At 38.4% G+C, this 23,217-nt stretch overlaps 1 protein-coding gene and 1 long non-coding RNA gene across 4 annotated transcripts in view; one reads left to right on the plus strand and one right to left on the minus strand.

The window, feature by feature from the left end:
* Nucleotides 1-7,241: 7,241 nt before the first annotated feature.
* Nucleotides 7,242-23,217, minus strand: part of LOC139149117 (uncharacterized) — a 35,944-nt gene continuing 19,968 nt past the window's right edge. For all 3 annotated transcript variants that reach the window (XM_070720679.1, XM_070720680.1, XM_070720681.1), the window contains 3 exons: nucleotides 19,862-20,729; nucleotides 18,153-18,293; nucleotides 7,242-8,680 (listed from right to left, as the gene is read on the minus strand). In XM_070720679.1, coding sequence (XP_070576780.1) covers nucleotides 8,445-8,680; nucleotides 18,153-18,293; nucleotides 19,862-20,729 — 1,245 coding nt within the window. In that variant the 3' untranslated portion in view covers nucleotides 7,242-8,444. The remainder of the gene's footprint in view (nucleotides 8,681-18,152; nucleotides 18,294-19,861; nucleotides 20,730-23,217) is intronic.
* LOC139149125 (uncharacterized) lies at nucleotides 22,207-22,912 on the plus strand. The gene is made up of 2 exons (XR_011556076.1): nucleotides 22,207-22,324; nucleotides 22,749-22,912. It is a non-coding gene; the product is annotated as an uncharacterized lncRNA (long non-coding RNA).

Consider the following 23,217-nt stretch of genomic DNA (forward strand, 5'->3'; position numbering starts at 1 on the left):
CTTTTAAACTAGTTGAACAACCAGGGCTATACAGTAAATCAAATTCATCACAATTTGTTGAAAATTCACAGTATTTGGCTTGTGAACGCAACCTTCCTCTCTATAGACGTTAATGACGAGTGTTTTCAATTTAGACCAAAATTCAATTGAGAGCAGAGACATGTGTTTTACATGTATGTATGTGCAGGCTGTGTTTACCAGATGAATACCTGGCTTCTAAACATGCTTTTGGGAGTAAACAAGAACCTGTAAGTCAATATTAGGCCAAAAAGTTGGGGGAAACTCTAAATTTTCAGCAAATAGCTGTCCATGTAGGAGATATCCTAGCTTGTAAAGAAATCTTGGAAACAATGTTTGATAGTTATTTCAGGCTTTAACTTCCCCTATAAAAGCATGATTATTGCCGTATTTCAGGCGTTCTTTGTCATTGAATCTTGCATATGATACCTGTGAATATATAACAACTAAACCTGAGTCAAAAATAAACTGAAAAAATGTTGTTTTTGTCAGACAACGTAAATGTTTCAAAATGTCTTCCCTGTACGATCATTTGGCCCCTCTTTGCATGTGTTACAAAAGTGCCCATCATGAATATTCATATTTATCATATGGTCAAAGCGATGCTTTGAGAATTCATACACTCAACCCAGCGTATGCAAATGGCTGTGTCATCAGTAATCGTCCTATTGTGAGCCCACGGTCCTGTAACTTCAAGATTAAGCACAGTTGTGAAAAGTTCCACTTACATGTCCTTGGTCAGCAAACAAAATATCAGACTTCTCTCCGACACCATTTTGAACATCTGAACATTCATCACTTGCAGTCAATTGTAGCTGGAAATAAGAATAAATAAAATTCAGCATCTGGTGCGAGTTCAGTTTACGGTTCGATAAATTAGTTGTGGTCATTCTGCACAAACTCAGTTTTTAATGACATTCCATTCCTTTGATTAGTAGTATTTTGCATGATATAACTTAAAAATTTGGACCAGAGTGAAGTATAAACATATGATGTTCGTAACACGAAAATTTCTTGCTGGAGAAGAACACGTATTCAATCACTAGTGATGATGTTTTTTGTCAATTACCAACGGTTTGAAGTTTGAAATTTTCTAACAGACTTTTGCCTGATTCTTTTCAGTAGTCAGAATTTTTCAATCTTTGCAAAAAATTTGGTCGTCACAAAATAAAGAACTATAACCAACTGGGTATTAATTTAAAATACCACCCAAACATATTATAACTGTGAACCACATCAACTTGTACATAACCAGGATATATTGGAAAGACAAAACAGAATCAATAGTTGTAGTGAAAAATATTTGGTATATTCTACTGAGGACTTGAGACATCAGCATTTACATTTACATTTCATATATCCTTGTGGGGACTATCATGCCGTCAAAAATCCCCGAATTAATCGAAATGAGAAAAAGAAGCCAGTCAAATATTTTTACACTAGTCGAATAACCAGGGGGCTATACATTATATCGAAATCTTCACAACTTATAGTTGATTGTTTTGCTGAATGAATTATATCATCAACACACCGAAAATACCTGTCCACCGGAGCAAGTGGCAACAAGTTTCCATTGGTAGAAATCAGGGGCAATTTTTTTGCAGAGTGTTAGTTGAGAATCTCAAGTCCACAGTAAACAAGTCATTGTAAATGACATAGTCCCCATTTGGTTAATGAATTTGGAAACCATCAACGCAAATGGTAGTCAAGTGATATTGGTCAATGGATATCCAGAAAATGGTTGAGTAACTGTTGTATTGATGTGTATGTGAAGTTGATGTCTTACGTATGAATGGAATTAGTTTGCTAAATTTGAGAAACAGTTGGAGGTGTGATCAATAGTTGCAATGTAGGTATATATAAAGTCCAAGTGTTGGATGATAAAGATGGCTATGGGTGGACAGATGTAAAAGTCCCTCTCACGGAAAATACCTATAGGTTTTGCAAATTTTTCCAAATTGATGACCTAGCAATGTATAAAACTCAGATTTACATGCACAAGAGTAAAATGTGACTAGACTTGAAAGTGCTGAGCACAAAGTTAAATACAGGGCTATTAATTATATCTGTCAATGTTGTCGTTACACAAAGGCAATGGTACACTGAGGGAGAAATACTTGGGAGGTTGGGTTCATGTCATACAAACAATGATCCATCTCAGAGAAAAGAAAATGAAGCTGGCCATTTTAAATTCCTGTTTGAAGTGTATACAATGGAAACAAGCTATTGTAAATCTTTACTGTTGTAGAGAGACAGTCATAATTCTTGGTGCATTGAATCTGAACCACAAAACATGATATACTTTTCAAAGTTGGTGCAAGAAGTATCACGCAAAAAATGTTTCAGCATTTGAGGTGGTTGATGGCATAGGACATGTTTAATTCTGTAATAGTTACACACTCCAAAGAAATGGTTTCTGTAGCAAAGAATAAACTTGTGAATGCACTTGGGTAACTAAATTACAATTTCAAAACTAGTCTTGTTCTTGTCTGGTACTATTTCTTGTAACATCAAGGGGCAATATTCTGCTATGAATATTGTGCTACTGTATAGTATGAGCCATATTTTTTGTTCTGTTTTTATGAAATATCTCTGTGACTCTAGTATTTGATTTCTGTATTGGATATTCTAATGAAATTGCCTGCTACCAGGCAAACGGCTAGGCTGGTGTCTCTTTTCAACCTCTGGGTTTTCTCCCAAATGTATGGTGGGAGAGTAGATTCCAGTACTGTATTTCATATTTCGGTTCTATATTAGCCTGTGTTCAGGCCAACAGCTGAGATGGTTATGTGTTCCCATCTCTGTTAAATCCCTTTCAATGGCTGAGAACTCTGTACAACTACTGTTAGTGACCTAGGCACTAGAAAAAGTTGTTTTATATCTGAAAAAGAAACAAAAAACAGATTGTTATAGAAATGAACATCTTTACTGGTGTGCAAGTATGTCTCATTCTTAAACTTTAATAGTGTCTCAAAACTTATTGAACTCATTTCATGTAAAAAGGTATGAAATATTACATCCCAGTAACATTCGGCTTGTCACAGATGGCTAATGCCAGTTTCTACACTCGGGTGTGTAGACCAAATCATGACTGTTGTATTCATCAGCACTCTCTTGATATATCGGCAAAACGGAAACACACAGAAAGACATTGGTCCATTTGCTTGTACGTGTGAACAGAGCTACTAGTAAAGATTACTAACATAATGGCATGTTTCTGATGAAATTTTAAATTAGAATACATGACATGCTCATAAAAACTTTGTGATTTCTACAATATGCATTGTTAATGTTGTGAAAACTTTCAGCATCGCAAATTACTTTTACAAATAAGAAAGTGGTAAGTTGCGAATGAAATCTTGTGAAGAATCTCTGACACCATCTGATTCAAAGGTATTAATACTGGATGTTTCATGAACATTCTATATTCCCTCCCGTTTCATGTAATCCAATTGAATGAATACAGAACATATTTGTGACACTGATTGTACCGTGACAAAAATGATTTTCAACGTTTGAGGTTTTGTAGATACACTTGCTGCAGTTCCTGTGGTACATCCTAAAGTTTTTCCATTATTGTCCAAATTATTTAAAACAATACACCAGTGGCCCAAGCAACACAGCTACATGCACACATGTATACATGCACAGCACATTGCTGGTATGACAAAGTTCGATCAACACATAGTACTTTGTCAGTTTTACTTTACCCCTTCTTTATAGCCATAAAATAAACTATCCTCTACACAACTACCACACACATTAATAAATGATCTATAACTTTACCTACCTGGTATTGATAGCAAATCACAGCTTGTGTATGATACATGTTCACAGAATAATAGCTATAATGGTTATATTGAAAACAGATTCAGATCCGTGCTAAGATTCAGCAAATTTCACCAAGGTATTACAAGAAATTTCTCTGCATGAAAGGCAGCTGACATCCCTGTAGTTCACTTTTATTCAATAATGTGAACAGTAATACTTGTTTTATTGTAGTTTAGATGGGCCGGGGTCGAGGCTGTGAAGGGGACGGTCTCCGGACGAGGCTACCTAATAGTTAATCAGTATTGGCTTCGACCTCAGAGCGTTGACATGTGGATAACTTTTGTCCACAAAGCTATTGTTCCCGCCAACGAATAGTAACAATGTCAGACAAGGCACAAAGTTTCCGCGAATGGTGTAAGGCAGTAGGCCTAACGGAGGATACACACGACGTGCTAACTACACAAGGCATCCCATCAACCAATGTCCTAAAGTGCCTCAACAATCAAGACATCATCGGACTTAACCTGCCTATTGGCCAACGCAATTATAAACACTAACAAAACTGCATTTCAAAACATAGTGTCAATGACAGTTGGCTCAAATTTAGTTTGATGTGGCAGGCCAGTGAGTACATTTGATGAAGTTTACCCCTGAAAACATGCATATCTAGTTTCAAAGCAATTGGATGAGCGATTTCAGAGAAAATCATTGTTTTACAAAAAATGGGAAAAATTGCCTTGAAAAATACAAATATGAAAATTTCATCACAATTTGTATAAATCTGACATAGGCCAAACCTAGGATCATGCATACCGAGTTTCAAGGCAAAGAGGACCAGAGCTTACATAGATTTTTTTACCGAAAATGGGAAAAATTGCCCCCAAAAATACAACTATCAAAATTTCACCACAATTTGAACATATCTAACAAAAGTCACCATAAGGAACCAGGATACCAAGTTTCAACCAAATCTGGCAGGTGGTTACAGAGATTTAGCAATTTGCTGGATTCTCCCATTTTTTAACCCATTTGCATATTTTTGACACTGATATGTTCATTTGAACCAATTCACATCTTCATCCCTGCGTGCACCAGTACACCACATACTAAGATGGCAGGTGCCACAGTTTTTGAGTTTTTGATGCGGACAAACATACATCCACACATACTAAAATAATACATACAGATGCCGCTGACCTACCATATCAGCTCTCTTTCTTTGGTATAAACATATACCAAATGTGAGCTAAAAACTGTATAGAATCAGAATCAGATTTGTTCAGTCAGAGTAAGCGTCAGATTTGTTTATAAGTTCATTGAAAACTTCCAGAGCCGACATTCATTCTTGTCGTTGGTTTTTCTTCAACACAACAATAATTAAAGCGGCAAGCAGCATTGGCAGGGCCCAAGTGGTTGCCATGGTTTCAAGTTCTTGCACTGATGATATTATATGAAAAATTTTCAGCTTGAGGAAATCTTTTAGTTCTTGTAAATAGGGAGTTTGAATATCATCTCAAAGTTACTGTAGGTTTCGCTGGTAATCGTATGTTTTATGCAAAATCCAATATGGCAGCAAAACTACATGACCGATCCAAATGCCTCTCGCAAACTTGAAAGTACTCACACTAAGAAAGATATGAGTAAAATTTCAGTTCAATCGGTGTGTTGGTTCTGGAGAAGAAGATTTTGAATGATTAAATTGCGATTTTCTCAAAATCTAATATGGTGGCCAAATCACGTGACCGATCCAAATGTGTTCCGCAAACTTACACTAAAGATTATACATGTAAAATGTCAGTTCAATCGGTGCATTCGTTCTTGAGAAGAAGATTTTTAAAGATGAGACTGCGATTTTCGCAAAATCCAATATGATGGCCATATCACGTGACCAATCCCAATGCCTCGCGCAAAATTGAAAGTGCTCACACTAAGGATACAAGTAAAATTTCAGCTTAATCAGTGTTTAGGTTCTGCCGCAAGGATTGGGCCCCTAAAAAAAGAGACAAATATGCATTTCACTACGAATAATTTTGTCTGGTACATATTACAAGACCTGACATATTGTAGCCCATTTTAGTAACATTAAAACACTATCCACAAAAACAAACATGGCCTTCTGGCAGCCATATCAGATCATTTTTTAAACAATTTACGTTCAAATGTAAATTACAGTGCATTGTCGTGGTGCCAAGTTTGACAGACATTGGTCACAACCTGAGTGTGTGTCTGTGTATATATGTGTGTGTGTGTGAGTGTGTGTAAATGAAGTGATCCAAGAAATTGTTCCACGCATCTCTGAGAAATTTGCATATTACGCACAGACACAAGCATAGAGGCACGGACACGAGCAAATCTGTAAGTCCCCAAAGACAAACTCAAAACTACATACATGTACCTCAGTACAGAGGATTCTACTGAGGATATGTAAAAACCACATTCTATGTAATCTGGTAGATATACCTTTTACATCATAGAGGATATGAAAAGACAACACGGTGTATATTGTAGTGCAACTGATGAAAAGATCTATACTAAGAAACTTCATCCTCAGAAATTCAGATTTGTGGATTTGAATCAGTGAGAAATGTTCAACATTGACACATGTCACAGGGTCAGGCAACACAGCTTACTCTGGTCATGATTGAGCTGATTTGAATTCCAACAGTCATTTTTCAATGGTGTTGCAAGAAATGGTGTAAAAACTGATGTTATAGGTTTCTATTTATGAATAACACTCACCAGTTTCTGGGCTGACCTTATCCCAGCTGACAGCCATACTTCAGCAAGCAGGTCATGATTGAACCAATTTGTATTCCAACAGTAATTTTTCAATGGTGTTGCAAGAAATGGTGTAAAAACTGATGTTACAGGTTTCTATTTATGAATAACACTCACCAGTTTCTGGGCTGAACTTATCCCAGCTGACAGCTATACTCCAGCAAGCAGGAACAACTTGCTCTATGTTGCCTGGACCGTGCGGTGTGCTGCTTCCCTGCGCGCTTATAAAATTGCAAATTGATTGCATGTCGAGTAAATTTGATACACCTGTGCAGACAGGAGATGACCACATTCGACCCTGAGTTACGTACAAATTGCGGACACGTGTTAGACTACAGTCCCTCCATCGCGTCTCAAAAGGCCTGAGCTTGCCTCAGTGTGCAGAACAGGTGAACAAAATGAGAATGCTCGCTAATCGGGATGCAAGTTTTCCTTACAGTCCATAAGAGGTCAAGAAACATAATATTCAATGAGATCATGTCAAAATATACCAGCGTGTAGTAATAATCATTATTGATCTGGCTGAAAAATCTTCCTCAAAACATCAATTACTACCGTAGATTTTATATGAAAATAGCAGAGACCAACAAACTCAGAAATTTACAATGCAACTATAATCATTACTCATACGGAAAATATCTCATCCTGGAAAACAGATAAAACTTACATTAATATAATGATTATATACTTTTATTTGAAAATATCACATCCAACAAAGTAAGAAAGGTATTATGCTACAATAATAATTGGGACAAAAAACTTTTTAAAGCCCCATAAGCTGCAGCTTTGTAATATGCTGACCTGTAATCCATGTACAACAAACACCTGTGCAGGCATGTGAAATCAGTTTTCCATCCTTTTAGATTTCCTGCAAACTAGCAAAATATAATATGGGAAAAACGCTTGCAATTACCAAATGGAGGCCATCTAGTGTCATGCATTCCAGTGAATCATATGTTTGTTTCTGGGAAAATTTTGATATGTATACATGTATGGACCAGTTCCAGCACATCATAATTTGCCTTTTGGCAGCAATATTTGACTACAATACTCACATATTTTGTTCAAACTTGCACATGCACTCCTTATCAGTTATGATACTTCTATACAGTAATTAAATTGAAAACATTGATATGAACTAAGTTTGATTTGAAAGTACAATTATGAAACAATGAAAAAAGTTGCAAATCATGAGGTTTTAAGATAAATACTTAAAATTTCATCACGACTCGGATTTAAGGTAGTTGAATGGGAAACTTCAGTTGCTAAAAAGAAAAAAAATCTGGAAAAAAAGAGCTCAAAGTTACAGTTACTGGGGCTTTAACACAAAATGAGCCGCAGCAGTTAGTTCTCAAATCACTGTTTCTGAGACAGACATACCTGTACATACAGACTGTCAAATGAATGGATGCCTATTCTACCACATCACTCCATTTGGCATATAGAATGGAGACAAATAACTTTCCTGACATTTGTTCAGCAACAGTAATACTTTTAACTTAGTAGGTTTACCTATCTGCAAATTTCATCTTAATCAACAGTTTACCATATGTAGTTGTCTGATATCTGCCATATTACATGCAGGTTGATACTTCAATACTGGGATTATGTCTGGTGGTGTACTCCTGGAGAAAGGTGTATGGGTACGTGCTACCCAGTCTGGGTATTTTTCATGAAAAAATCCAAAATGGATTTGACTTTTCATCAAAACCTTCAAATGTGCTAGAATAATGGCAAATAACCTACTTTCTAGGTCTAATTTTGATGAACAGTCCCTAACAATGGGGCAATTTTTAACAAAGTTTCATTGTAACACACCACTTGTACATCTCTGCATGAAATTTTGGGAATATCACCACTAACACTCCGAGCCCCAATTATTGTTTGTTTGCTTTCCTTGCATATGATATCGCTCTGTTTTTGACATGCCATTTCAACAACTTCCAGTTCCGATTGCATAAAGCTTTCTCTTTACCTAGACATTTTTCAGCTTCATATTTTGTAACCGTTATATTTTTTTTTATATGTGACCTGAAATGCCTGTCAATGGCATCTTCTTCGTCTTGTGTCCAAGGAATCTTTCGTTTACCAACCCTAGCAGGCTTCCTCGTTTCTGTAATGCAAAAATGAGAAATTCTGAGCTTACTTAATGTCACATTTGAGAAAGGAGGACATTACCAACTGGTGGCAACTTGATTTTGGAAACTATTGTCCTGAAGCTTACAATGTACTGGAATGACAATCCACTATTATGACCTTTACAGTACATCTGTACATTACCTTACATCCTGGTACTCCTAATGGTATGCAGTGTCAAAAATCAACATTTTGGCACATTAAAAAAGAATAGTAATTCAGTGAATATAGCTACATATATCTGCTTTTTGGGTATTTTTCAACAACACTGATGAATTCATACCAACAGAAGTACCAGGATGCCGGTCACATAGAGGTCATAAAGCCATCAAATTACTTGTGTATTTCAAAAAGTGAGTACAGAATTAACTACAAAGCATTTGCAAGCAAAAGCGAAGTTCCAGAGACCAGAGCAGAGGAAGAAAAGAGAATGTGTGACAAAGATTGGTGCAGAATGAAAGAGTGCTTGGGATTTTAATATGCATGCATGTACATACAGTGAGTGAAATTGCTGAAGTTTGTAGAGTCTCGTTTACCAGACCTCGTCGCTTCGCCACTGCAAAATGCGCTGCTGACGGTAGGACATGGCGAGTCGCGGAGCGACGAGCGTCGAGTCGCGAAGCGACGAGGGTCTGGTGACTACCACTGCATTCCACTGTGATGACGCATCAGGACAGGCAGAGCACCTAATTTAAATATGACCCTTGACCTACTTGTATATTCACTTCGAAAAACCAAGACAAATGCATGTGTTTTCAATATGCGATAGTCAACATCGCATCGAGCACGTCGCAAATGTCCGGGGCAAATGTACTCTGTAGACAGTGACCATGCTGAAACTCCCGTGAAAATATACGGAGAGCATGTGAAGACAACAGCCAACAGACTTCCCGTACCCAGTGCCAGTTGGCAAGTTTACGAAGATGTCATTCCCCCGCGTAGAAAAGCTGCGATTGCTTCAATTTGCTTGTCTTCCAGGCATTCTATGGCTAATTTTTCTTTGCGACAATCGATTGCCTTCCTAAGTTTGGCTGTCAGCCCCATTTTCGCCAGTTGAATTTACGCACGTCCGCGTACTGTGATGTGTGAATGCCCAGTGCGCTCTTTATCAGCGATGCGGACGCGTTGTTTGGGGAATCCTTTTATGTACGTCATATCATTGCCTAGTCACTTGTGACGAGCTTATTGACGTTGTAAGTCACAGAAGTTCCTCATAGTTGTTGGTAGATATTTTTACAAGCCCCTCCTTCTATTGAATATGCATCAAAGTTTGCCTGTTGTCGCGGTTGTCGATTGAGTCATTTGATTGGTGGGTATAAATATCTTGGAATGCAGAAGTCAGTTGTCTCCAGACCCCGTCGCCCAGCCAGTGGAAAAATCACTTCATGTTCCTACCGCTAGCGGCGCACTTTGCACTGGCGAAGCGACGAGGTCTGGAAGCGAGACTAAAGTTTGTAGAGCAGTGCATCATGGTAACTGTAATATGTCTGTATGATATGGGCATTGTAGATGGCAGAGTTGGTAGACTAGTCTGGTTCCCTGACCCATTTCCCCGGTAGAGGGCGTGGGGAAATATAGGGTCAGGTACCGGGTAGCCATCTTGAACAGAATTTTGTTCAACATGGCGGAGGTTAGTCACCTGACAGAACATGCTACAACAAATATGGCTGCTTCTATGAAAACGCCGGTCAAAATTCGACTGGATCAGAATTATGTTCGAACACTGGTATCCGAACCAAAAACATTGGCACACGAGACGGGAAACATAAACTGAAAGGATTAATCCAGAAGTACGGAGAAATAGAGGTGATTGAAATTTGAAGGCTGGCTGTGATATGATATCGCAGCAGTACTTGTGGCGTGTATCGAACGCGCTATGGTCATTGAGGTCATCGCCGACTGTGGCGTGACCCCGATGACCAGAGCACGTTCGATACACGCCACAAGTACTGCTGCGATATCACAGCTAATTGAAAGCAAACTTTGTTGGAACTTTGAACGACGATTGATTTCGATGGATAGAATGGTGTCCGAATTTCGTGAAAAATGCCAGGCATCATGTCGACGTTCTAAAAGTATCAAGAGGTGTGCTGAATCACAGTGGCTAAATCATGGAGGTAAAAAGTCTTTCGTTTTACCTCCACGGCTTTGTGGTACAAACAAGAAGTTGGTGTCAAGTGAGCCTGAAAGTGCGAAACCCAAGAAACATGAGAAAAAGTTACAAGTGTTACTTTCATCCAATCACAGCTTGTTTTATTTTAACCCAATAGCGTCCATGTTTACATTAGCCGGTACCTGACCCTATATTTCCCCACGCCCTCTACCGGGGAAATGGGTCAGGGAACCAGACTATTGGTAGACTTGACATAGACATAGATATGGTCTAGGAGGTTGCCTTTCAAAGTTTGAGTGTAGTTGGTGATAACTTGAACAAAGTTGAACTTTGACATAAACCTCTTTGATAGGGTGAACTTGTTGTACAAGCAGATTTTCAATAGCGCCGATCGCAAATGACGTCACTGTTCTCTTTCATTAACATGCATAAATAAATATTTGTCCACGATTTCCGCATGAACAACGAAAATAAAACCTGCGAGTGTTAGAACGGCTATCTAGCAGCACACTTTTCGTATGCATTGATGACCGAGACTACAAGCTGCAACAACAGCCGCCCATACAACGACAAAATTTGTCCGAATTTCAGCATATTTGTCCGATAGTTGCGTGAGTGCAGCTATATTTAGTAACAAACCCGAAATTGCGATCAACGCTATTACAGTACAACGTAGTTGCAATGATTGTGTAGCGAGAGTCCAAGAGGTCGATCGCTGAATTTTATGTTGAACACGAACCCTACGCTGCTACAAGGCCCTATGCCATGGGCGATTGTCAATCAATTTTCCCGAAACCATTTGGTTTCGCCACAAAACCAAGGATCAACAGTGCGATTGCCTACTTTGGGTAGGGTTCGCGTTCAGTGAGCGACCTCTCGCTACAATCATTGCAGCTAAGTACGCTTACGCGACGATACATAACGGTAACAACAGAATACAACTAAAAGCAAGGCAGTTCGGGGAATTACAGTACAGTACACAAATGCCTACATGTACGGTAAAAAACGCAACAGATAAATACGGGGGCGACAACGCACGGAAATGTATATCAGACGAGGGAAGACATCGGACCATGGATGTAAAAAATAGAAGGATACAGGACAGCCCTATAATCCCTTTCACACCTATTGTTATCTCTTTGTCTACGCTGGTCTTTGAAGCTGTGGCATGGTTGCCGCGATCAGGACGGCTCAGACACACCCACTTCACTCATAATATCGTGTACATCAAATTTTTGTTGCCAAATTCATAAAAAAAACCTTTCAAACTTGTGAAATTGCTTGTGTTGATTGCCCAGGCTGAACAAAGCTCAAACAAACCAAATACTGAGAAAATCGACGCATATTTGACCAAGTTATGACTATTCTTTTGAAGCGACTTGGATAAAGTGCCCTGATTGTAAAATTACTCTCACTTACAAAGTATCTAACCGCGGAGTCTGATTTTTTCTTAATAAGGAGGTTCAAGGTATGAACTCTTAAAAAAATGTTTGTCCTCAGTGCTGGTTCACCTGGCCGTTGAAGTTATCATATTTTACAGTTGGGCTATATTTGCGGTACGCCCATAGTTCGTCCCCATAGGATTGCGTGCAAATGCGTTCTTCCTTCATGCCATGGTTCACCCCTTTTAAGTCACGTTTCAAGACGTTCAAAGACACTGCTGATAGAACTATTACGAAAAAACTAAAGTCGTATATAAAGACTTTCCTGTCTGGTCATGTGGCGATCTGAGTACCTGGCCGAAAATTCCCTGGTGAGTTTTTTGCTGAAGTTCAATGCGTCACGTCACCATTCTGCTCGGGTTGAGGCATTATTCAAGAAGGGGAAAGGTTATTACACATGCGCAGTTCTTGTTATACCGTGTTTACGTGAGACAGAAAGTGAGCCAGGAGCTATGTAGTCGATTGTTTCCTCCTCGATGAGCCGCATATCATTGTTAACAGAGAAAAAGGTCGTAGTATTGCGACAACAACATTACTGGCACAAAAGACGCTATTTTTGACGCTGTCTGTGGTAATGCACGGAAAGACTCGAAATTTACTGATGACAACCTGAAGGCACGCTACGAATAAAATAACACGCTAATCCCGTTACGGGATTACGAGATAACGAATCGGCGGCAACTATCCCTTGAACAAAGGATCAAAGGAGTGTCCTGTATCCTTCTATTTTTTACATCCATGATCGGATCTAGGCCGTTGAACTTGAAAACCGAGGCCACATGCATGGCTACACCACTCAGCTCTGGACAATCAACAAAGAAAGCCTCGTATATGTTACAAATATCTTATTATTATTATTATTATATATTATTATTATTATTAAGCACAGTGTTCTCCCTGAATAAGGTAACAGGGGTGTGGCGCCCTCTTGTAAATTCCGAGCGCCCCCTTGCCAGAAATGAAAAGATTTATTTTTTTTAAAAATAAAACAATAAAATGTACGGGGAAAAAAGTTGACAGTGATTTACAAGCAAAATGCGAGCGTGAGCGTCGATCCTGCAGACTGCAAACGTAATTCTCATCGATCTTGCAAATCTCGCGAGTTTGTGATGTCAACCGAGATCATAAGCCCATGTGCAACTCATCGAAGGCAGCCATATTTGCATGGCTCAGTCCGTAACGTTACGTTAGCCATGGTCCCTCCATAGGGACCGTGCATTAGGTAACCGACTTAGCTGAGTAAACATGGCAAGGAGCTGTAGGGTAACCAAGGACAGCAGAGTACATTAAAGTTTTTATAGGAGGTTAGAATTTCGTTTGTGTATTCCTTCCCAAAGCAAAAACAACCTAATTTTAGGCTCGGTCGGACGTGTATCAGGATGAGAACACGTGAGTGTTATGGTGATAATTTTGACATCGATGAATAAATGTATGTCTCTAGACTCGCTATGTTTTCGTTTTCAAAAAATGTAATCTTCATTGAAATCAGTGAACTGTAATAAAAGTTATGGAACACTGTGTCAGATCTCTTTTCCTTTGAGTTTTTTATACGAAAAAATCTGAAAAAATGCTCCTCAAGCCTGAGTTGTATGGTCACCATGATAATTTTGACATCGATGAATAAATGTATGTCTCTCGCTATGTTTTCGTTTTCAAAAAATGTAATCTTCATAATTGAAATCAGTGAACTGTAATAAAAGTTATGAAACACTTTCCTTAGAGTTTTTTATACGAAAAAATCTGAAAAAAATACTCCTCAAGTGCCACCAATAACACCATTTTAATCTCCGTTTTTCAAAAGCTCCACCCTGATACCAAATAGAAGAGTCCCACTCTGATGTCATAATCCGCCATATTGTTTACGTACTGAAAAACGTAGTATTTTCTAGCGATGCTGTTACGGAACTTCGATCTCACTGTTTGATATCTTTTAATAGTTTCTCTGATCTGAGCAATTTTACCAACTGTAACAGTATATTTTACTCTCCTAACCTTTCTTTATTTGAGTTAAACAAGGGTAGGAGCTTATACAACTTAGTAAGGATGTACTAAATTTTTACAGTTAAACTGTAGTGCATAGTGTGTTATCAGCAATATTTGGTCAAAATATGTAAATAGTATGCAAATGATTATGTAAATATTATGCAAATGATTATGTAAATTAGCCACCCACTTAATTTTTTTATTTGTGGAGAACACTGCCAAAGGTGACAGAAAACGTGGGGGCTTGTATAAACGGATGTCACTGCATAATCGAACGTGGTAGTTAATTTATGCTAATTGATGCAATGTTATGCAAATTTTATGCCAATGTTTTTTTATTCACGTGAGCGCTGCAGACAACTCATACTTTGTGAAATCGACTCATGGCCATGCTGCGTCGATACTGACAGTCGAATCTGTACGGTATTAATTAATGGAGATCGACAAGTTTTGAAATTTAGCATATTTGCCATACCCTCTTTTGCTACAAAATACGATAGCAATAAATCTTCGTATTTCGTGTATAGATAATCACCACGATACTTTGTTGCAACAAGTAGCTCCAGCAGTAGCTAGCTCCCCATAGCAATGTATAGCATGGCCGCAAAGGTCAGACAAGGAGTAAAGGGAAAGTCCCTAAAGTAGGGAGGCCAGCAGGTCGCCCAGGACGTGCTGAATTGGCACTCAATCACCAGTGACTTAGTCATGTTCAAAATTGAAAAACATCGATAACGGGAAAGAAAATTGTGGAAAAAATACATGAGGCTAAAAATTAAAAATGCAGCTATTCTCTCATATGTTTTTTTATTTCTTTATATGAACTACTTACTTTTTGAATAAACTGCAAAATTGAGCTAGAAACAGTACTGGGAACGGCGATCTGAAACATGGCAAGCACCTAATATTTACATCGCCGATTTTGAAACGCATTTTTGAAGGTGAGCAAATCAAAACATCCTTTACATCGAATACTCATTTGAAAGCCCAGATCTCGCTCTTTCTCGCGATATAAGGTTCTTCACCAACATAGGGCAGTGTATATGACCAAATCTGAGACAAAAAATTGAGAGCGATTTTTCCGAGACCTAACCCGACCAATTCTCAGTGAAACGTCCTCTAGTACGCAGTTTATCATTATTTCTTTTGATTTTGCTAGAAAAATGAGAAATTTTGAACAGCTCACGTATTTATTGACGGAGATATGACCACGCTTCACAGTAAGTGAGGCTACCCACAATTCTCCATGATCCGTACACACGGAGATCACTCATTGAACTGGAGCAAATTTCTCCTGTACACAGAACAGCTCGGTCCATATATCAAAATTCTGGGACCATAGTTTTGATAATCATAATTCTCTAATTTCTCACGGTGAATAATGAGAAGATCAATCCCTTTTGCGCAGAGGAGATAGCAATTTTGTGATTTTGTCGACATAGATTTTTGACAGCCATACACAATATTTTCAAGGAAACTAAGGGAATAAGTTGCATCTGTATTAGCAAAAGAATGGGTATTGATTTTTTTAAATGTTTGTAACAAAGGAAATTTGCATGTCTGACAGGTGGTATGATGAGACCATCTTAGTTGCTGATAACTTTACCATGACAAGTGTGCAATTTTTAGCACCTCCAAACATCGACTTCTCATTCAATTTACTCCTGAATTTTAAAGATGATCAATAATTTTGGAACATAGTTTTAACCAATAATCCTTAAATTAAATTCTAAGTTTCAAATTGTTCAGAAACTGATAAAATTGAAGAAGCCTTTACCAAATAATGTCAAAACTCCACATGGTCCCAGTGGTGATATTTTGAAAGCCTTTATTTGGATAAAATACTTTTTGTAGGTAGTTTTAATGCTGTAGAGCTATTCAAAAGTGTCATCAGCTCAAAAAGACCTTCAATTGATATATCACTTATGCCATTTGAGCTTAATATTTTCATTTTGTCATTTCTCGTTAAGTGTCGTTCATCCGTTGCCATGGATAAATCCAATATGGCCACCATCGTAATCGCGTAATTTTAGGATACATTTGTGTGTGCCATTGAAATCTATCTCCATACCAAATTTGGTACAAAAAGATGTTTTATTAACAAAGTTACAGCGAATTTACTGTAAATTTCAGCTAAAACTCCTTCATTTTGTCCCATTGTTCCCATTGTTATTATATCATGTATTGTCTTTCTACAGAAAGAGTAAAAGTGAATGTTTTAAAAGGTATAAAATTGTAACCGTTCATCCAATTTCGAAAATTAAAAAAATGTTTAGCTTCTCTCATTGAAATCTAAAAAACTACATTAATTAAAATGCAGATTGAACATTTCAAAATTTCAGTTGGCCTCCCTACCTAAAGTTCCGCTGGCTGTGATTGGTCAATTCACGCAATAGGTCAAAGGTGTCAGTGCATGAGGTCAGGGTAAAATTCTGTTCAGCACATGCATACAGTGTGGTGCACGGTGTCCGTCCGATGTTTTCTATTTACGATTTTCAATTAGCGTCCTCCTTAAAATAAATGATCAATTACACGTTGTGAGTTTTATTTTGCTCCTACGGTAGTTTCAAAAAGTCAAACCGTATCTCAAAACGAAATGTGATCTTATGAAAAGGCAGGCGCTAGGCTTGAACTGATAAAGTGTTGAAGCATCGGCCGGCTGGCCAAGACAAAAGATTGCTACGCCAATATGCTCACAATTTGATGAATTGAATTTTTGGCAATAAAACTTTGAAGTTTTTTTTATTTGTATCGATGAACGAAATGTCTCTTGATGTGGAATTCAGTCATCTTTGATCATCTGTTCGGAATGGTACGAACATGCACATTTTTGTTCTAGGGCCGTTTATGAAGTTGGGTATTTTTCCCTCGCAAGACTTCGAAAGCATGCATAATCTTGAAAATCTGTTACACTATCGCCTACTCATTGCCGGGACTAGTTCAGGAAAAGGACACACACAAGCAAGAAATGCCATTCAAACAATAAATACATTTTTAACATGAGAAAAAAATGTACAAAATTGATAAAACATAAACAAATGAATTCAAAGTATTTTCAGTTCATGCGCGGAAGAAACTTCAGATGTTGCGTTTGTCGATACAATTGCCCTCTTCATCGAAGTCAAACCCATCGAAGTCTATATCGTCATCTTCTCCCTCGTCATCAAACACGAGTCCCAGGGCTTCATTTGATAAGTCGTCATCGAGTACCGGAATCTCCTCGGAAATCATGTTGTCTTCAGTTCCGTCGAGCGCATTTGCGATACCCGTGGAATTTGGAAAGGAACGATATTTTCACCACGTGAAATGAGCGAATCGTACTTGATCGACACGTTCAAAAACCCGACTATCGTAATGTTCATGTTATGGTAGCCAAATGGCATCGAAATATTCGATTCGTACTTGATCAAGATGTTCAAAAATCTTCTTATTTTGACGTTAGCAAAATGACAGTGACGAAAAGACGGCATTGGACTAGATCGAGACGCTCAAAAATCCAACTCTTTTAATGTTCATTTACGTAGCGAAATCCAAGTTGAATTGTAAGTATCATCAGGAACGATAGAACCGTTCCGGATTGACATGTTCCAACACCAAACAATAGTGTACTTGTCAGAGGTTTGATACTTCACTTTGGCACTTGTTTGTGACTTTGATTAGCGACGTAGGTGTCGCGGATATCAATGTCTCATTACATGACAATGGCTCTATTGTTCCAGTCAGAATTTGGGTGTACCCCCCTGGGGGGCGTTATAAACGAACTAACGACCAATTACGAATCGATAAAATAATCCTGGGGGGGCGTTATAAACGGGCAGGGCTTTAGAATTGGAGGAATACGGTACTGATAAAATCTGATCCCAATGAACGATCATGTAAATCATAGGTGACCATATAAGTACATCTCTACTTACCTGAGCAAGGTCTGTCTTCTTTGTTTGAAACACCAGCAGGACTACTTTCTTTGTTTGAAACACTACTAGGGTTGCCGTCTCTGATTGAATCATCACTATCACTGCATGAGTCTTCCTCTTCAGAGACAATTCCAATAATATCTGTCGGAGAAAAATGGTTGGATAAAGTCATATTGATGAGTAGAAATTCCAAAAAGTGTGCATGCACCAGGGTAAGACAGGGATATATGGCTAGGGCACAGTTAGTGCATCTGTTATGCTCTAACCTGGCTGAAATCCTGGGCAGAAATACACAGGATTCTTTTGGTTATGTAGGTCATTTCCCCCACACTCATCATGACCTGAGTTCAATTAGTCTAGTCAAGGTCACTACCCTCAATGACCTCACAACCTTGAATTCAATTAGTCATGTTTGGAATGTTCTGGAAATTTAATTAGTTGTGTAAGAGAGATAATTTTAGAACAGTAATTAGCATGTCAATAAAAGTTCTAGATTGTTCTTATATGCCCTTATGTAAACGCATGTGTATAAAAGGGACGTGCACAGCTTCCAGTCAGACTTTTGGGATCGTGTCTCTTGTGTGTTACTAAACTCCAGCAGTAGTCATTCTCAAGACTTTTCAAGACCTTCACTGCCAACGCTGGATTTATACTGTGGACTTTGTGCAGCTTCAAGCCTGCAAGGACTGTTCATTCATCCAACTGACTGTTACAACTCTGAGACTGGAGCTTTGCCGTCCCAGCTGAGATAAGTAGTCTGTACACTTTTAAAGCTTGTACTCTATCCCTGACTTAACAATTAGTTTTATTTTCGTAATAAATTTTGTTTAAACGTTAACTGCTGAGTTCACCCTTTTGTTCGTTTTCTCTGCACGTAACATTTTAAATTCTTATTTTCTTGATAAAACTTGACATTCACGTTTTTTATTGAACTTTCCTTACTGCCAAGACAAGGGCATTGTTACCCATTCCAAATGTTTCATTTTGATCAAAACCCCGTCTCAAAAAAGTTAGCTTCAAAAGGGTGAGGAAATGTGAGCTTTGACAATTTAACCTTCTTTGATTCCATCAAAAACATAATTCAACTCTCAAAGCAATCAGTTATCATATAGGTATACAGAACAGTACCTACTGTACATTTAAATTACACAAATAGAGATCTGGACTAGTTTGCAACTCAGACTTTCACATCACACTTTTGTGACACTTGAAAATTGTCACAAAAGGCTGATGTGAAATTCAAGTTCCTAACTAGTCCAAATTTATTAAAATGTACAACAATATACCAATCTGTTACTGAACACTGAACATCGAGCACTCTCAATTCTATGTATAGACATCTACTCAAGCAATAAATCACACCCACCGACATCACACCCAGTGACGGTCGTCGCTGGGTGTGATTTATTGCTGAAATATCATAACAGTATATTGAAATTCTGGTGTGGAACGTCAAAACAGATTTTTTCTCAAGCTGAGAGCTCGCAATGGTATATCGCCAATATACCACGGTTCTTTTTGCGTCTTAACCAATCAGATCGCTGTATTTGCCCCATCGATATACTGGTATGATATAATACTGGATATAGCATAGTACACAAGTACCAGTGTGCAATTAATGGTTAAGACCCAAGTTATCATTAATTTTTCAGCGATTTTCAGTTTACAGCTGTGATAAGCAGGTATGTCAAATGAAGCAAAGTGCATACCTTCAAGATTTATATCTATCTCCTCAAGACTTTTCCCTCGATATTTTGAGATAGTTCCAGCTTCAATAGCCAGCAATACCTTGCTTATTTGTGTGGCCTGCACAGCACTCTTCTGTTGTTGATAAAAATTACTGTGCACTTGTATATCATGCCCAATATATTGAGCCAGATTTGCCAATTCATTGTCTTTCAGATTCAAAATCTGGCAAGTTGTAGCCACAAGCTTACGAATGCATGTGGACTGTAAGCTCTCTGGATTTGATACATTGGCCTGTACTGCACATGCTCTGAGAGTATCGGTGCCCCTGTAATATGATCTTCTTGCTCCATTCGGATTAGCGAAGAAATATGGATTTTCTTCTATGCCAGCACTTTCTCGCTTCTTCAGTAGCAATTCCATTACATCACAGAGTTTTGGTGATAGCAGTATTGGAACCTTGCTGCCCTGTTTGCCTCTGGTTTCAATAACTGTAAAGTATTTCAGTAGTTCCACTTCTGTGGAACTCAGTGAAGCTAAGACATCTGCATTTGGTGGAGAATTGTCTCTATTTCTGAATGTGTCCAGAAGAAGCTTTGACACCTCTCCGCTTCGTCTTCTGTTGAAAATGATGACTGATGTCAACGTCACCTGACACAGCTTCCCCCAAAGCTCCTTGATACTACTGGTATTGTCATCTACATGTGCCTCAGCAAGTTTGTCTTTGTAGTATGTCATCTCTTCAGACAAGTATTCAGTGAGTTTCTGTACATCTTCAGATGAGCGAAACACAGCATCTTTAATACACCTTGCTTCTTTGAGTGTGGTGAGAGCAGCAGCAGATACTTCATTATTCCATTCTGAATTATAGATTCTTTGGAAATGCTCAGTCTGTAAAATTAAGTTACATATTCAATGTCAGGCAAACATGACATTCTAAATTTCATTTTCTCCATCCATATATATCACTCTATACAGGAAAAATTCAGAAGCCCTAATTCTTGCAAATACTCTATGAAAAATGAATAGCATAAGGCATCACAAATCAAAAGTTTTGGGAGGACTAATATTTTCATGAGTGATTAACTTTTTGTCTTGTCAGCCAGAAATGTCACTTTGCAATTAAACACATGGACAAAACAAAACTAGCACAAGTTGAATAATAACAAAACCATTCAGGCTGTTGCCATTGTTATAGCTAGAAGAACCATTAGATAAGTGCAGGCATTTTAATTCACAGACAATCACCCAAAAGGCAGTGCATGTTTGCATGATGTTGATGAGAAATACCACTGCAAAAACAAATGGTTATGAGTATAGGGCCCAGTGTTCTCCCCAGCGGACAAATAGCGTGGCGGTGCCGCCACGCTTACGGCCACACCCGCCACGCTTTAATCAAGGCCGCCACGCTTACCACTTGGCCCGCCACTCTGTGATCACGGCCCCGTTCTTTGTAAAATCTTTTCATTTTCACCGACATTCGTTGTTTGAACGTCCTGTTCATTGTCCTCTTTTTTGCTTACGTTCTATAGGCCCTAATTATCACGTTTACACCTCGTTTGTCAAGTTCAATTTCAAAGAATCTTAATTTTGAAGGTGTTATAAACGCAATTTGATGGTGTAAACCATTTACCGACGTAAATAAAAGACGTTCAATTAAAAGACGTTGTCACCGCGGCCAGCGGCAACGCTGATTACTTGGCCTGGGGGTGACAAGGATGGCGGTAAGGGTACGGATAAAGTACTTCAAAGACTTTTGCCGTGAACATGAAAGGCCGTGAACTCACCATCACAGAACAAGAGAAGAGTAACTGGTGTTGACCCGACATGGGAAAAATTATTTCCATGGTTGATTGTAACTCCAGATGAAAAAGGTAGGTGAAATAAATACAGTCGCCCGTTTTCGTTTACTCAGATTACTGTACAGGCCTGTGCTACGTCCGTATAAAATTTAAATACGTAAACATAGTTTTTGTGTTCGGCATGCGGCCGATTACCCGCAAATTTCACTCCCCGTTCACCAGTTTGAGGGCAAAACTTAACTCTAATGATTAAAAAATAAGAGATCGCCCTATTTAAGTGTACGAAAACGCGATTTCACTTTACTTCCAAATGCAATCGTAGCACGTGTTCAATGGCGGCCATTTCTTGTTATTGTTTACTATCCGTCAATCATGTGATATCGTTCGAGACGTGTTTTGAGTTTTATTCATTCGTCCTGTCATGGGACTAGTTGTCTTGAGATTTTTTTTCGCGATTTAATAAACTAAATGTCAGATCGGTTCGATAAATGTCTTTCGTCAAAACCTTGCGTCGTGTATTGTCAAAATTGATCTGTGTGTTTCGAGGGCGCTCGTGCCGATCCGAGCACTGTATGACTGGAGGAGAGTACTGGAGAGTACCAACTAACAGTTCAAAGTGAGAACGCAGAGATCGTTTGGTTCGGCGTGGTTTCTGATATCTCTCATCCTTTCAGGGGAACAAATGTAGGTCTCCTATTCTAGAAAGTTATTTTTAAGTTTCAAATGCCACCGTAACTTGTGAGTGTTGATAATTGCTATGTCTCTCCAGAATCTATCGTGCAGGGCGGCGGCCATTTTGTTTCATGTCTGTTTACGTTTATGGCTGTAGGGCTTCAATAACAATTTTCACTGGAACGAACGGCTACAGCGTTTTGTAAATCATCGTCGCATTCCTTCGTTTTACGTTTTATGGCAAATATTGCCACACTATCAACCGAAAATAACAACTACAAAATTATATTCGCGGTGTCATTTTTTTGTGGCTGGTAAGATTACATTAACTTTCGTGTCACAACCAGACCCAAGGAGGCAAAAACTCGGGGTAAAATCGAAGTGTCCGGGATACTTTTGATATTGTACAAAGTGACCTTTTCGTCTTTTCTTTTAGGAATGCTATGCAGGGCATGTCAGAAGTTCAACATGAAGGCCTGAAATGGTTCTGGTGTGTGGAGTGTTATTCTGCCTGTCCAATATGTTGTTACCATTTATGATTAAGTTTTTGATGTCCTCTGTTTGAGAATGTTAATAAAAATAATGATCATGTAAAGCAAATGCGTCTTGTATTAAAAGTAAGATGTCTTCAGTGTAGTTGCAGTTGCAAGTAGAGATCCCATGATACATATGCAATAATCATGCAAATGATATGTAAATTATATGTAAATATTATGCAAATTAATATGCAAATTAGCCGCCACCCTATTTCAAAATCCTGGGGAGAACACTGGGGCCGTTCACAGTTTACGTCACTGTTCTCTCATTAATATGCAAAAATAAATATTTGTCCGCATTTTTAGATTACGCTTTTGAAAATTACGCATGCAAGAACGACGAAAATACATCTCAGTGGGCGACTGCTA

The sequence above is a fragment of the Ptychodera flava genome, chromosome 14, assembly GCF_041260155.1.
Source record: "Ptychodera flava strain L36383 chromosome 14, AS_Pfla_20210202, whole genome shotgun sequence".
Classification (NCBI taxonomy): domain Eukaryota; kingdom Metazoa; phylum Hemichordata; class Enteropneusta; family Ptychoderidae; genus Ptychodera; species Ptychodera flava.